This window comes from Plodia interpunctella, chromosome 27 (assembly GCF_027563975.2).
Source record: "Plodia interpunctella isolate USDA-ARS_2022_Savannah chromosome 27, ilPloInte3.2, whole genome shotgun sequence".
In the NCBI taxonomy this organism is placed as follows: domain Eukaryota; kingdom Metazoa; phylum Arthropoda; class Insecta; order Lepidoptera; family Pyralidae; genus Plodia; species Plodia interpunctella.
In genome coordinates, this window is record NC_071320.1 from 3,245,282 (window position 1) to 3,262,333 (window position 17,052).

The 17,052-nt window shown below is 32.2% G+C and overlaps 1 protein-coding gene across 18 annotated transcripts in view; it reads left to right on the plus strand.

Moving 5' to 3' along the window:
* The window catches only part of LOC128681653 (phosphatidylinositol 4-phosphate 5-kinase type-1 alpha-like), a 44,275-nt gene that overhangs the window by 21,327 nt on the left and 5,896 nt on the right, over positions 1-17,052 (plus strand). For 2 of the 18 annotated variants that reach the window (XM_053765728.1, XM_053765725.1), the window contains exons 12-19: positions 184-271; positions 2,664-2,726; positions 4,600-4,674; positions 8,410-8,448; positions 9,652-9,891; positions 12,181-12,400; positions 12,830-12,924; positions 13,262-13,371. In XM_053765728.1, coding sequence (XP_053621703.1) covers positions 184-271; positions 2,664-2,726; positions 4,600-4,674; positions 8,410-8,448; positions 9,652-9,891; positions 12,181-12,400; positions 12,830-12,924; positions 13,262-13,371 — 930 coding nt within the window. The other 16 variants (XM_053765727.1, XM_053765726.1, XM_053765729.1 and 13 more) reach the window with 16 other exon arrangements.

Genomic DNA, 17,052 nt, shown 5'->3' on the forward strand with positions numbered 1-17,052 from the left:
TTTCTTTTCGAGTGTATCATTAATGCTAACACTGGTGTCAGAGTCTATTCAAGTCGCCTAAAGGCACCTGACATGACTTTTACGACTATCTACCAACGTTAACGTGGCAAGTAGTCGCATACACACTAAACTATCGATCAGTGTGCAGGTTTCCTCACGACGTTTTGTATTTTATCATTACAGGACACAGTATCGGTGCACAGGCCAAGTTTCTACGCTCAAAGGTTTCTGGACTTCATGGGCAAGACTGTTTTCAAGAAAATACCTTCGTGTAAGTGTTACTCTATGGTTTTTGTGTTCCTATTTCATATGTTTCTTCTAGAGATAAGTTATGGTGAAAAGTTGATAATGGAAAGTGAATTGATATACTTGGTTAAATAACACTTAGGTCCTGTTTCACCATTTTATGATAAAACATCATATTGTAATTTGACAGATAAGCTAACTGCTCGATAAATCTGTCGGATGTGATTGGCCAGTTAGTCCTATTCCACACTTGTGAAACACAATTTTTAACGTTGATATGATATATATAGGCTATCTGATACTTTATCAACAGGAAAACAGGCCCTTAATAAGTAGGCGTTATGGTCCTACCGACTGTGCCATTATAACAAATGAATGAATGAATGAATGAAAAATTATTATCATGACATGATAGACATTAAAATTTTATATCTTTTTAAGTAGTGAAAAAAAAATGTATTTTGTGATTTCAAAAATTGAAAATACTGTCTATAATTCATTTGTAATCTATATATTAATTGTTATGAAGTTTCAAATCACGTTCTATGATTAATTTTCACCAGTAAACGAGATGTTTATTGATCAATTTCAGTTTTCTATTTCGGTAAATCATGGCTCATCGTCACGCTGTAACCTGGTAGCCCTTTTGCTAGTAAAATATAAACAAAAATTAACCACCACTATATCGAGTATTTACTATATTTGACATAGTGCTAAATGCCTTTATGCCTGGTAAAGTGCTTGCCGTGCAAAGTAAGTTCTAGACTTGTGTTATGGGATACTAACTCAACGATACAATATTTTATAACATATATAGATAAACATCCAAGACCCGGGCCAATCAGAAAGATATCGTTTTCCATCATGACCCGACCGGGGATCGAACCCGGGACCTCTCGGTTCAGAGGCAAGCACTTTACCAGGCATAAAAAATGTTATATAGGTATATATGAAAATTGACGAACGCAAATTTTCTTTATTATATGAAATTTTTCGTTTATTTAATTATATAGAACATACTGATATAGCGTGGAACAAAATTATTAAATTCCCGTAAATATTCGCTAAATTTGTGTCCTAACTTCTATGTCTAATGATGTTCCAAAATTAGGTGGTGTTGTAAGGTATAATGTCAGTTTTAGACCCTTGATGGCATCACTTGCTCTTGATAAAAAAAAGTATATAATTATTTTGGTACAAACACAAAAATAAATCGCAAGCAAATTCATCACACTGCACCGTATGTTTAAGAATAAAAAAATATAATGGAATAAAAAAGTAATTCATTTTTAAAAATGGAATTATTAGTTCTTTAAAAATGTCCTTAGTTGTTCTACCAGCCAGGGTCTAATACTATATAATTAATTGGTAAATTACATTTGTTGTTATAATGCTATTTTAACCCTTATGTTGTGTACCTAGTGGTGTTTGTTCAAATGTATTTCAAAAATAGGCCCCTCCCTCGTAATATTTGTATTTAAACCCACATTATCATAATTGATTTTATTTCTTAATTAAAAAAAAATACGAAATAATATTTTTTTGGAAAAATTCAAAATTCTCTTTTTTCATTAAATATTTATTATTACAATATATTGTGTAAATATTGATAAATGACACAATGATAATACACAATTATGTGTAGCATTATGAAGGATTGTTTGAGAAATAAGCTGACAAAAAATTAATTAATAAATTAAAATAGAAATATGAACAGACACCACGAAAACATTAGAAGCGATATAAACATTCTCAGTTTTATACATACCATGTCAATTGATTGTTTTGCCAATCAGACATTCCATTGGTCCATATTAAATGGTTATACATATTTCAACCGTCATAGCATTTAATGGAGCGTCAAAAAATATAAATACAGGGGAAAAAATATTAAGAAATATGTATATTCTTATTAAATAATGAATCAATCCCAATTAGAAACAAAAAAGTTGGGTCACCATATTGTTTTTTGCATTATGAAAGGTTCTAATTTTCTGTATTGCCGTCATATGGACAAGAAGCATCCGACACTTTTTTCGATAGTGAGTTGTGTTTTAACTCGTTTTTCCAATATAGATTTTAGTGGGCGAAGTGCGGGTTTGCACTTTCACATCTCACCATCGATCGAAATAAGACACAGCGAACCAATCAATCGTCATTGTGACGCAACGAACGACAACCACATTGCAATGTCATTGGTTCGCTACGTCACTCTTCGAATCGATTCGATGGTGAGATGTAAATATGCAAACCCGCACTTCGCCCACTGATGTATCTTGCGTATGACGGCAGTATTAATTTAACGAAAAAAAAATCTCTATAGTATAATTTAAAAAAAAATTTAAAAACTTTTTTCACGACATGTTATGTTTATAACTGCGTGTGTGTCGCATTAACCCTCGCCGTCTGTTGATCAGTGGACCTACCGGAGATCAAAGGGAACCACAGGAAGTTCCGAACCTTGGTCACCAGCTACATAGGTACCGGCACATTGGTGTTGTTGTGTGCGTGATGTAGAGGGGCGGGTGTTGGTGTTGTTTAGCCCATTTTCAACCTTATGTTACGTTGTGTATAGAGTTCAATTTTGAATTTATATAAGTTAGTGGAAATTTGCAATTTATGAGAATTTGTGTAAACGTAATAAGGGTCATATTAGCGTTATGTTTTAAAATTCAGTTTGCTTTAGATTCAATCAAAGCTGATGTCTATTTTAATTTCATTTTATGGAACTAAACAATATTGTATTGACAAAATAAGCTACTTTCGAAGCTTAATGGACTAGAATATGTATTTATAAAATAGCTTACTTTTAGAAATATGTCACAGTTTTGTGTAGTTTATATCTGCACTTACACATTAAATTTCAGATTTATTAATTTTAAATTTTAAATGTTACATAGGGTTTTTATATCATACACCAACACCCAAACTTATAAAAATAGGCGTTAACATGCTGTTTGAACAATTAATTTCCATAATATTTACGTTTTTTTTTTAATTTCTTAAAACGCAATTGACAATTTAATTAGGCATGTCTAGTTTACACATTAATTTTTTAACTAGATGGTTTTTTTTTTATTATTAATTCGACTGCGATTGAAATTCTAAATTGTCGCATGATGCGTGAGTCGTGCACGTCTCCCGATTCCAGTGGTAGGAGGATTGTAACAAACAAAAAAAATAATAATGTGTTTTTCCCTTTTTTTTTTCCAAACAATTGTCCGTATTCGGAATCTGCCGCGTGTTCTTGGAGGTCTAAGTGAGTCCCTGTGTTTGGGATTGTTCGAATTGAGAGCATGATGTGTATTGTCTAGACATCGTTACCCCTGTCGTTTCGTCTCTCCGATAGATTGTGTTTTTCAAAAAGGAAATTGTTATAATTATTATTATAATCAGTACTTAAAAAGTAACAACTTAATTTCATAGTTTGACATTTGACACCATTAGCCAATTATTATTATTTTTTTTACAAAAAATGAATTCAGATTTCTTTTTCGTTTCTTAAAAAAAAAAAAAGAAAACGCATATAATGTTATAACAATTTCCAAATTTTGTACTCGTCGACCACTGCTTAACATCCGCTAGTGGCTCCCGTCAATCGACCATATCTACCCAAGTAGTTAGACCCCTCAAAAAACTCATCGAACGAAATCGCATGGTCCTTCTTGACATGTTGGTCATTTTGTACTTGTCTGTAACAGCAGAAAGTTTAAATGAACTTTTTTTTAAAGAGAAATTCATTTGCTATGTACATAAAATTTTAAAATGCGTTTTTACTAAATGTTTTTTCATGTTGATTAAAAAAGAGTATATTGAAAAAGAAACAACTTAGTTAAAAAATATATATATACATATATTTATTTTTTGTTATCTAAATTGAAATCTTTTATAGCAATCGAATTTCTAATTTGTTTAAAAAAGAAAAGTTGTCGTTGCTGCTGTTTTTTCAAAATTTTCAACGTTACATTATATTTCTCTTTCAGCTTTTTTCGTAGGTTTAGAAAATATGTCTTTATTTTTTTATTTGCATTCATAGTCACGAGTTTGTGTTCTATTGAAACTTGACTCACTGTATTTATTTATTAAAATGAAATGTTATTGTGATTTATGACGTAAGTAACTATTATTTAATACAGTAATATGTCTAATATTTTTTTTTTACTATGTTTAAAAATAATCAAACATTTTTATTTAAAAATAACTGTTTTTTGCTATGATACAAATGCATAGCAAAATAGCGGAATTGGTAACAAATCAAGTTAAAAAAAAATTGTCAGTGTCACAATAACATTTCGAACACTGTTACAAGCAGCAAAGAGTGTAAGTCTAAAATTACAAATTTCGATTTTACAGCGCTGAAACATTCACCGTCGAAACGAAAGAGCATCGCCAAGCCGGCCAGACCTCAGGACGAAGTCGAGACTACTGGTAAGTTTATATTTTTTTATATAAAAAAAACTTATACCGAAAACTATTATTGCATGCAATTTATGCTCGTACCTTCAACTAATATTGGTTTGAAAATTAACCAGACCCCTTTTAATTTTATTAACATGTAGTACCCTAACATTCCTATTCAGTGAATGCAATTTTTAGTTGCCTATTTATTATTATCATATACATTTCAGTTTATTTTATCCCCACCCTATCCTTTCCGGTGTCTGTTACCTCCCGCTGTTGTGCATTGTCCTTTGACGTAGTTAAATATATTTAAGTTTTTTCCCTCATTAATCGCGAATTTTTCGGCAAAAAAATAATAATAATAAAGTGTGTTTTTTGTGCTAACGGTACTGGTACAATGTGAAGTGCGTAACGGCATGGTTTGAGTCCGCGAACCGCGTGGGGAGAATAAACTGAAATGTATAGAAAACTGAGTTACGCCGTTTTAACAACGAGTATTTTATCAGGGTACAACCGACCTATCAAGGACTACAACCCAGACCATATGAGGTGGCGTCTGTCCCCTAAATCCTCAAGGCGGTCGAGTGTCAGCGATTTTACTGACACAACCATTTCCACTTGGAATCAAAGACACCCTGCCGCGCCAACGGAATATCCTTCCGTCCTTTCGGATCGACCGAAAATCGACAGAGAGAGAAACTCATTCCAACGGCGTCTAGACTTCGATGTCCCAATACCTGGGACCTCTTACGCCGATAATGTATACAGAACATCGATTCAAGACCGAATGGAGTCGCTATCTGACCAACTAACAAAAGTATTAAGCGTAGGAGCCGGCTCTTCTCATATTAACGGCAGTTTAGCAGACTCCGGCATACAAACCGATAATACAAGCACTAGCGTGCCCCAAATTTATGTCGATACTCCATACACACCCGTCGGAGGCAAAATTTATAAAGACGCGGCGGTCGACACTAGGAACAAGAATAATCTGCAAGACATACCGTTTATAGATGACGACGATGATGAAATGAAATATGCTAAGCGCAGGAATATACTGGAGAAACACAAAAGCATGTCGAATATACCAGAGAGAATAGACGAAGCCAGTTCCAAAGAGCATTCGAACGAGAGACTATCGAGCAGTTACAATCGAGCGAAATCACCAACTTTTGTCGAGAAATTCAAACAATTCTTTAAAGATATTGGATTAAGTAAGGCGGAGAGTACACCGGAGCCCTTAGCTGAAGTTAATACTTTGCCTAAAAGTCTAAACTCTAGTTATAGGACAAGAAGTGTCACTCCAATCAGAACGCTGGAGGCGCGCGAGACGTCAACTTTGCCCAAAGACATGCGATTCCGCAAGGTCCGATCGACGCAAACGGTTCACATAACACAAGATTCTCCTATATCATCCAGGAAAGATCAAGGTATACAAACGAGAGATCACGTTTCAGTCGTAAAATTAAATGGTAATGAACATATAAAGGATTCTGATTCAGAAAGGGTATTGAAAGAAGTATTATATGTGAAGACTATAGAACAAACTGAGATATACACCGCCCAAAATAGTGGTAGCACTATTATATTTGTGCCGCCGGCTGATTGAAGACCATTAGAATTTAGCCGGGTTTTTGTTTGTAACCATGGTTACCGTTTGTCAGCTTAAGTAGGAGCTATTTTGCAGTTTTTTTTTTAAGTAGGACATGTTGTTTTAATTGTGGTTCTGTAGGTCTAAATTATTTTTTATTTAATACGTATTTTGTAATAACTGAAAATGGTTCGTAATTAAGTATTATGTACGTGTGTACACACAATGGTTTTTCGATCCGAAGTGAGGACTTTGTTGACTACTTCAAATGAAGCCGACTGAATGAAACATATTTAAAAATGTTTGAATGAATGGTCGCTATTTAATTTGATAATGAAGTTTAGATTTTTCAAAAATCCGAAAAGATTTCATTTTCCTTTAGTTTTTTTTTTTTCAAATGTTTGTGCAATAGTCTTTCACGGTACTATTTAAAATACTTAGCTACATTTATAGAGCCCTGCTTTTTCTTTAACTTCCAGTTACTCTAAATTCGGCTTAATATTAATATTTAAATAACATCCATACATTTGATATTAATTTTTGAAAATAATGCACCAGATATATGGGATATATAAGTATTCAATTCCATTTAGGGTTTAAATATTAATTTGAAAAATGTGCGTTGTATTCTTTTTGAGGTTAACAAGTGGTTACTGCTAGAAGTTAATTGTCTTTTGCACTGTCGTGATGATGTTAGGAAAACTCGAAGCGCTAGATGGATTCGCGCTGCTGATGTTCGCGAACATTGTTGATAGTTTTGCATGATATAATCTTAATGTTCGCGTAGTATTAACGTCTATATAGAACTTTAGAAATCCGCTGAACTAACTGCAAAATGAAGTGTTAGTAGGTGTTAAAAAAAAATCGTAAATTTGATTCTGTTTATTCCGGGGCAAATGGTAACAGAAAATAAGATTTATGAATATAATATGTATTATTTTTTTTATTTGAATATAATAATTACATGACCAACGTCGAATATGTTAATAACATTTTATAAATAGATACCTACAATATGTAAAGATTAAAAAATACATAAACAAATACAATTATACAGAATGTAGCTCAATATCACATATTATGTAGCTTTTATGTCACAAATGTATGCAATAGACAATGTATTAAGCACACGTTTACATAGATATTACATTTCTCATTTTGAATTGTTTCGCGTTCAATTATGTATTGTCCCACCATTTTATTTAATATACGGGTCACTATCCAAAAGTATTAGCTAAAAAAAGCAAATATTATATAATAAAATATATGCCTTATTAATATATCTAAATGTATACCAATATTATTATGTAGACGATTGATATATTGTATGTAAATATAATTAATTATGCATTCAGAAACGATGTATTAAAATAAATTGCGTAATATTTTGCGATCGATTGAACATATATGAGGTGATTAAATATGTTATTTTATGACATGACGTTCCAAAGTTGAGTAGTCTCATAACAAGCAATAATATACACATTCTGGGAAAAGAAATATGTCTCATAAATTTATTTAATTTAAACTTATTATAATACGGCTGTGGTTAGTCGTCTGTATTTGAAAATTGTCATCTTAATTTGAAAAATCATAGTTTTATGTAACTAAAGTTAAAAATTTTAACCCTACATTTTGATCATATTTTCGCTGACGGGAGTCGAGGTACATTATACATAATTTAATATAGTGCTATAACTGTGTCTTACCAAAATGTGTATGTAATGTTGGATTAAATAAGATTTTAATTGATATTTGTCTTTTTTTTTCATTATGCCTTTTCATTATAATCCATATTTCGTCTATTTATATCTGAAAAATTATTAATGCAAACCTAACATTGGCTTAATTAAAGCTTACTTATATCAACATACATATTTTAATTGTAATTACTAAACTAAAAATATAAATTTTAAGTCAGTAAAGTGACTAATTCATTTTATGAGTTCATAAACTGATACGAATTATATATTTCAGTTGAGCAACATTACAAATGTATATTTATGTATATTTAACAAACGTATTATTTCACATATTTTATCACGCTTTTATAGTTTTTTTTCTTTTTTTATACTGCATATTCATTTCGCATTTCGGTCACACGTCCGTTATTTTTTAAATCAAATAAGCTTGATATGGCACTAATATTTTTCACGCTGCCCAATGGATAGGCGCCGCAGGTTCCAGCGTGGGCACAGGTGCTAAAGCAGGTGAGTGAGCATCGTTGTCAATTAAAAATCCCGACGTTCTTGATGAAATACGAAAATATGCATTTATAGGAATATAGGAACTACGTAACATTAGAATAATTACGAAGAAAACAAACGAGATCCCTACATGGGGCAAGTCCGCCGTTGTTTAATTTATGTGAAAAAAATTCGTCCAGATAAGTGATTACAAACAAATTCGACACAATATTTTTTTGGCATAACACAATTTAAAATTTATAATATTAGATGCGTGTATACCTATTGAAGAGAAAAATATTGAAATGTCGTGCACACCGTCATAAATAAAATACACGCTTACACGTTAGTAATAAATAGGCTACTATTTAAATTAATACAATATATAAGGTTAAAATAAAACATGAATTTATGAAAATTTTAATCACCTAATTTTTTGTTTGTACAGCTTCACATGTGAGCAAATACTCGAAAAAAAACTGCTTTGTAGTAGCGCTTTATTTCTTTAAATCATAATCCTACATTGCCCTTGCTTTGTTTTTTTTCTTAATTATAACATAACATTTGGCATTATTATGCAAGATAAAATCCACTTACGTGAAGAAAACTTATGCCCGCGGTTCTAACCTTTAAATATATATCTTCATTTATTAGATTGTTTACAACTAATATGTAGTAATAAGTGATTACAAACACCTGTAGAGCATACTTTTTTATTTATTTCCGACATTTTGGCGGTAAATATCAAAAGTTACACAGAAAATATAAGCATATTGGAATTTATTACGTCATTCATATTTTTTTTGCTTGGACCAATGTCATGTGTATTAATTGTTTATAAATATCTATATCTAAACCCCAATCTGTAAACTTATCGTCATAATATTCTTTCTTTACATGCTGCTATGACCTTCGGATCTTTACTATTGGGTATAACCTTATTTTTTGTACCTCTCCCTCCGATCTGCATGCTCATACTATCAAAAAATATCACTTATCTTTTAAAATGCACCAATAATAAATCAATACGTTGACGGTCAAGCTCCATCTAAAAAATATAAATACAAACATGCTATTTTGGACATTTAACCCTACCGTCTACATGCTTCCAATTTAATACACAAATTTTAAATATTTTTATTGTTAACTCTTTACGTGCCAAATGTTTTCTTTTACATGTATTTGAATAAAACTTTACCAACTCACGGGGCGTTTTTGTTCCTTCAGTGTCTCTATCTGACGTCACAGCGCATATAATACCTACGTCCTTGACGTCACCTGTCGCAACTGCGGCTAAAATATCTGTAGCGACGTCCAAGACGGCCACGTCAGAACCGGACGTAGCTTTCCCAGCTGTACTAAAAGGCTCCCAAAAGCAACGGGTGCCGCCACCCGTTCCTCCTAGGGGCTCCCCCAAAGCTAAGCGTGGAGGAGCCAACTCTCAATCTTCCAGTATCGATACCAAAGGTGATTATCCCAATTTAAACATATCAGTTAATGATATACCACCGCAGACACCTATCACGAGCAGTGACGACGATTTCGTTTTTTATGGGCATGATTTTAAGTTCAAAGAGCCTGTTGCATGTCACCTTCCACCTTCTGTGTCCGAACACTCGATTAGAGTCACAAAACTAGTTGCTTCTAATTCTTTCCTAGATTTTGTTGAAGAAGCTGATAGTATTACTGAACGATCGCACCCGGGGAAAGATCTTATTGCCCAGACGACGATGATGGCTAAATTCAATGTTGATAGAGTTGTCAGGGAGCATTTGGACTCTGGAGATTATAATGACACGTCTTTGACAGAATCCAGCAGCGAAGAAAAGATAATAGTGTACGAAATGAAAGATGAAGACGTTATTGAAGTCAAAGGACGACAGGCTAAAAGTCCTTCTCAGTTTATTAAAGGTGTAGTCACGCATATTGGCGATAAATTTTCTAGGAAATCACCAATCAGTCCTGAGATTAGTAATGAGAGAGTAAGCGTTCATAATGTCAAGTCTTCAGATTTGATTTTAGCAGCAAAAACTTTGAGGAAGACTCGAGTAGAAAATGATACTCAAATTAATCCCAAAGAAGAAATAAAACATGACAAAAATGTACCCAAACCTGGAATTATGTCTGGATTGACTAAAAGGCTTAACTTCAACCAATCTAAGAGAGACAGAAATAGAACACAAGAAGTAAAGAAACCAAAACCGAATATAGTTATTAAAACGTATACGGAACAACACTCGAGGGGGATGACGAAAGATGAAGTCATATGCCATAAGAAAGCTAAGACTAAAATTGACTTGTTTCAAAAACATATTTGGAAAGTGCAATCTGACTCGGAGAATAGTTCAAGAAGAAGTTCCTTTTCTTCATCACAAGATAGCAAACGATCTCACAGGAACATTGAAATCGGAAAGCCTGTAAAAGAAACCAAAAAAGTATTTGAACCAATAGAGTATGCTAGTACAAGTTCTAGCGATATACGGTCGAATTATGCGTTAAATGTCACCACTATAGCACCAGTTATCTCGAAATCAATAAGTGGCAATGTACATGCAAAAATAAAGAAGTTTTCTGAACCGTCCGGCTCAGATAAACCACCTGCTAAAGTTCCTAGGAAAAAGAAGAGTAGTTTTAAGAAAAAATCAGAGAAAAGAAAGATTTTCAGAATGAGGAAGGATATTGAAGAGGTTTTGTAAAATTTTGCTGAATCGAATTGATTTCAAATTGGGTCGAAATCTTTAAATGCAAATATGCGACAACTTTAAGAATTACGCAAACAACGCTATTGCAGAGAAATCACCTCGCATTTTCTGTAGATTTATAAATGTCCTGTAGTATTTTAGTGATACTGATTGAGTGATTACTTATAAATTTATTTCATGTTTTTATTCTATCTCATGTGCACGTCGAGTAGACAATGTAGTTACATTTTAGAGCTATATATTAACTTTAGGATTTTGTTGATTTTTACATTCCATACTGCCATCTTTATAATCTAACACAACAGTATTTTTTTCTTGAAATCACTTTATAAACCAGCATATATTAAACGTTACCAAAAATTCAGATCACGTTTATTTTTCACAAATTGTTCAAAATGCTTAATATATGTTGGTATAGTACCTAACCTACTTCAACTTTTTGTAGACATTTCTATTCGATTATTTCATGTGTCATGTCTTTTACCACTTTCCTTATCACTTTTAGGAGTCTCTATCGTAATTCTCCTTCCTTAATTCGATATATACTTAGACAATATTTGGACCGGTCCAGACTAATATTTGCTAAAATAATCTGGAAGTTTACGGTTTCGTCTATCCTGTAAACGTAAAACATAACACTTTAATTGAAATTAAATATCGGTGCAGACCATTTTGCATGTGTAACAAGTATACGTAAGTGATTGTCTCATTGTGACGCAACGCAAAGTAACAATTCCATACAATTCTTACCCATTCACATTAGGTCTGCACCAGCTTTCAATACTCTAGTGGGATATCGTGCTTGAATGCGCCACCAGAGTCGCTGGTGTAGTAACATGCATTGTAATGTCAAAATTATATTTTCGCGGGCTTTTTACGTCATCCATATTGACAGCACCTCTTGTCAATAATAATATTTTTTGTTCACTGAAGTTACTATACAAACTAGTGGGAGAAAACTCGGTAACCTCATTCTTTATACCCAAAATACGCCACGAATTACGGTAGAGACTCCTCGTAACGCTACAAACGTAGTAACGCTAGTGTACCACAGCAGCGGCGCCACTGTCGTGCTGCTCCACCCCGCCGCCCCCGTTCGAAGAAGCCCCACCCCCCCGCACGTCTAGAACTAACTCGTCGTCAACTACATCGTCAAGCGCGTCAGGCAGACGCCGCGGTGCGTCAAGCGCAGCGAGCGTTATGACCACGTCTTCGGCGTCATCGCTTGCCTTGACGCCGGCGGCGTTAAGCAGTGCTAGGAGCAATGAAGCGAGGTGAGACTATTTTTATTACCTACTGAAAATACATTCCTTACACATACAAATCACTCGCATCCGCGTGTACACGATTATGGATATAATATAATGGTAGTCTGTCCTATTCTTCTTGTGTAATTCTATTCTAACACGCATTTTACTTGTATGAGCGAAACAAAACGTATGATGATGTTTTCTTTGTCTACAGTGCCGTATGTGTTGGAGCCGCCAAATACGTCGAATTTTGCGTTATATTCCGTAATGTTCTCTAGGTGTTTCTACTGTTTGTGCTCCTGACGAGGGAACTCTTCGACGGTTTTACTACACGTACATATTTTTTTGTCACGCGTTGAATGCAACAATATCCCTCTTAAGATGTTATAAAAATAAAAGCTTGTGGCAAAAATAACATTTTCGTTAAAAAAAAATTACAATTTGGTTTTTTAGTGTTTGTTGGACCCCTCCCGCGTCGGTAGAGGGCTCCACGCCTACTTGGACGGAGGGCACGCCTAGCTTCACCGAATCTAGTAGTAGTGAACAAGGTAAAATATAATCTTTCTTATTAATGTAGCCGCACAATACCTCTAGATAAATGACCTTGAAAATAATATAGAATATCGATAAACCATATTTGAAGATTTGTCTGTCTTCAAGACTTTAGAATCTAACTAATATTATAAATGCGAAAGTAAATTTATTTGTTCTTTACCTCTTCACGCTCTATCTACTTAACCAATCTTCTTAAAAACGTACTAGCTTAATATATAGTTTTAACTATAGAGAAGGACACAGGGTACAATAAAACGTCGGCTAAATCAATCTGTGTGAAATCTTGTAAATCTTGAAATAAAATATAAGGTTCTTTCACATATATTCCAGGCTATCCAATAACCCCGGCCCGCAGTGAAGGCCGGCGGTCCCCCCGCCCCCCGCCGCCGCCCGCGCGCGTCGCGCCCCCCACCACTATCAACTGCCTCACTAGTGAAGTGGTGAGTACTTGACTATGTCACACTGCATTGCAAATGACTTGATCCTATGTGGCATCACTCATGCGCAAGATATTATGTGTTATATAGACTAATGTGAAATGGCACATATAAGTATAGTGCTTCTGACTTAACTCGAAAAAGAGTGCTGTAAATACAAAATTTATTTAAGCAAGTATTTAATTTTAACATGTCTTTTTATTGAAACATACACTTCAAAATATCAATATTTTGGCACATTTAAAATTATTACATTTCATATATATTATGCATTTTATAAATGTAACACGGACAAAAAGAAATATTTTGCCATTATTATTAAATGAAGCTGCCAATTAGTGATTTTATATCACATTCTTTAAATGGCGTACGGAATAATAATCTATGGCGTACGGAAGGTTTGCTGTGTTTTAATTGGACAATGAATTGTGACACGATTGGTCAGTCATGACATCTGATACTAACGCCATCTAGAGGTGGGAAAAATCAAATGAGGGTAATAATATCTATTTCACGTAAGTTTATATAAATAAATGAAAGAATATGTTGCGGATCAATGATGCCACGTACAATACTTTATTCGTATTCACGAAGTAGGCAATATGTACGGAAAAAATGTAAATTAATTTGGTTTGTTTTTATAATCTATGCGTGTCCCACTGATGAGAAAAAGACTCATCATTAAAAATTAATTTAATATAATAAAATCAACTTTTATTGGAATAAGAGTTGATTTTATTATATTTATTTTAGAAGAAAGAACTAAATAAAACTGGTGAATTTATATTTTTTATATTTTGGAAACATCTATTATCAAAGAGTAGAATGTTTTTTTTTACATTTTTTCCGAAAGCATTATTACTTTGTGATGTCAGGCGATTATACAAAGTTTTCCATATTCGCATTGTATTTATATAGTAAAACTACAGGCTGTTAACAGGTAATAAATAAAAAAAAAAGTTATTTAATACAGTAATTTAATGTCACTGTAATTTATCATTTGTATTTAATAAACGACATAACAATTATATAGTTCACATTAAATTATATTTTTGGAATTTTAGACTCCGAAATAGTGATGTCAATTTAACATCATAATCATACAAGTTCCATAAAAAGTAATTATTTTTAATATTTAGAATAAAATATCTGATTGTATTTGTAAATTAGCCTATAATCTAGGAGATAATAAAAAAAACAATGACATTACTTGACTACGCCTGACTTCACTCTTATATACTCAAAGTAACTAACACGGCACGGTTTCTAGTATGTAATGGTTTACACATTACTAAACATTACATCATACACGCTGGTCGCTTTTCATACATTTATACGGCGCAATAAAAATATAAGATTTCGTTATTTATTCATATATAAGATGGGTTTTTCAGCATCAGCAAATTCTTCACAATATTCATACATCAAATCCCAAATGATAAAAAATATGTGAAAAAATAATTTCCACTATACAAAACGCGTATACGTACATGTCCCAATAAAATATACAAATTCTGTTAACATATTTTGTAGATTATAATATTTTATTCAAATAATATTAAAACATAATCCGCATAACATATTTTTATTTCGCCAACTTGCAACGCAACACGCAACAACCGTAACTAATATTGATGCTACGATTCCTTTTGGACGCTGCTTCCTGATGGTTTGTAGTTGCACTTGAAAGAAAAAGTCGACAAAGACTACAAATGATATCAGTAATGCTTGTTTTTGTACCCGCTAGCTTGTAGGTTATGTGCGGCAGTAATACTATTGGGTGCTTCCATTTTATGCTATCGTCCTACAAAATTATGAGGTTTATATTATTTAAAAAAAAATTACTGTAAATGTAAGGTTTAAAAAAATGGTTTATGTCAGGCAAAAACTTTATTTATATTTCAATTTTGTTTGTGATGTTTTTTTTAAATGTGTGAAATATTGAAAATTCCTTGTGTCTAAAGTTATAAATCCACAGTTAAATTAATATTGCATTTTTTTTTTAGAAATAAATATCTCTTCATTTTGACGGACGATAGTCCTAAATCGTTGTCTTTAATGAGGAACAAAACCGTTTTATAAATTAATTTTACATTTACAATGCATTGGAAAGGGATTGTAAATGTAAAATTAATTTATACATTACAGGAATAATCCTGTAAAGAATAATATTTAACCACATTTTTACAAACCAACGAATAAATGAGAAAAATACGTTTTAAAATATGGCAATTTTCGGATAAAACTCACTCTATCCCATCCATTTGATGCTGGGAAAACATTGTATAAATGAGAGACAGAGTTGTACGTAATGGTGAATTTGTATTACAATATACTGTTTAAAAAAAACAATGTCTTTGCATATTACAAATTGATTTATTTTATACATTATATAAATATTTTGTAATGGGCAGATATGTTGATTTTTAAAGAGTAAATTTCAATAAGAGGACTTGAACATGATTAAACTTTTCAAAGTATCTAATGTGCAATATTTTGCGTGGAACTGTAAAAAATACGCATATGCGTTTTTTTTTGTTTCTCACTTAAGACGATGTATAGGAAGGCTATTTCAGCGGTTCGAATTTTTTAATAAATTGTTAAGCAATAAATTGTCGAGATTATTTTGTTTTTGTAAATAAAACCGTGAACGCTAGGTTGGATTAATGCCAAAGTATAATATCCGTGTTTTTTGATAATTGTAGACGATCGTAACGTGATTTTAAATAGTTTTGCCTTATTTTGTAAGAAGTTGGAAATTTAATAATACACAAATAGGAATCCGTTTGTTAATAATAAAAATGAAATGTATCTATTTTAATTCCTTGTATAATAAACGTTATTTACAAATAAATAAAACAAAGGTTAACGCTTATTTTAATTCCAAAACATTGAAGACTAATTCGTTTTTCGAAGTTAAGTTATATTTTCAAACTTTCTCGAGTATTCTTTTTTTTTTGGTCTAAGAATATGTATGTCTACAACAATTTATTGATAGGTATTGTTATCTTCTGTCTTCTAAACATGACTGATATAGTCAAATAAAACGGCACGACTGATCTCGACAAATAGAGCTAGAATTTTCGACAAAAAATTGTGTGTGTGTGTTTAAAATTATCGGCACAACTTTTTCTTTTAATTTCCTTAATACATTTTTTATGATATTTTGTCTATCTTTAATTTCAAATATCGCGTCCGTATTTTAAATGCTAAAAATTATATCAATTCGTTTTACATAGTACAAATTTAGAAAATAATATTTAAATGGTAACTTTTGTTCAAATATTAGGGGGCACAAAGTTGCCTGTTTGAAAAAAATATTGTGAAATTTAATGAATACTGCCAGTGTTACCAGTAATTCGAACAATAGCTTCTAATAATCCCCAGTAATGATGCCATAAATTAAATATATATATATATTTAAAAAGATTATCACATTCAAGTGATTCGTTGTTCGCTTTAAAATATAATCAGCTTTCTCGTGAATGTAAACTATAAATGGTTCAAATGTATTTCAGTGATCTGTGAGTATTTTTATGACTTAACATACGTTTAGTACTTTCCATTGTGGCATTGACTAATAACTAGTTTGTAACCGTAAAAAAACTTGTATATGTATTGTGTGTTTCAATTAAACATTATTTTGTCTCTTTATATATACCTATAATATGTTATATTCTTGAA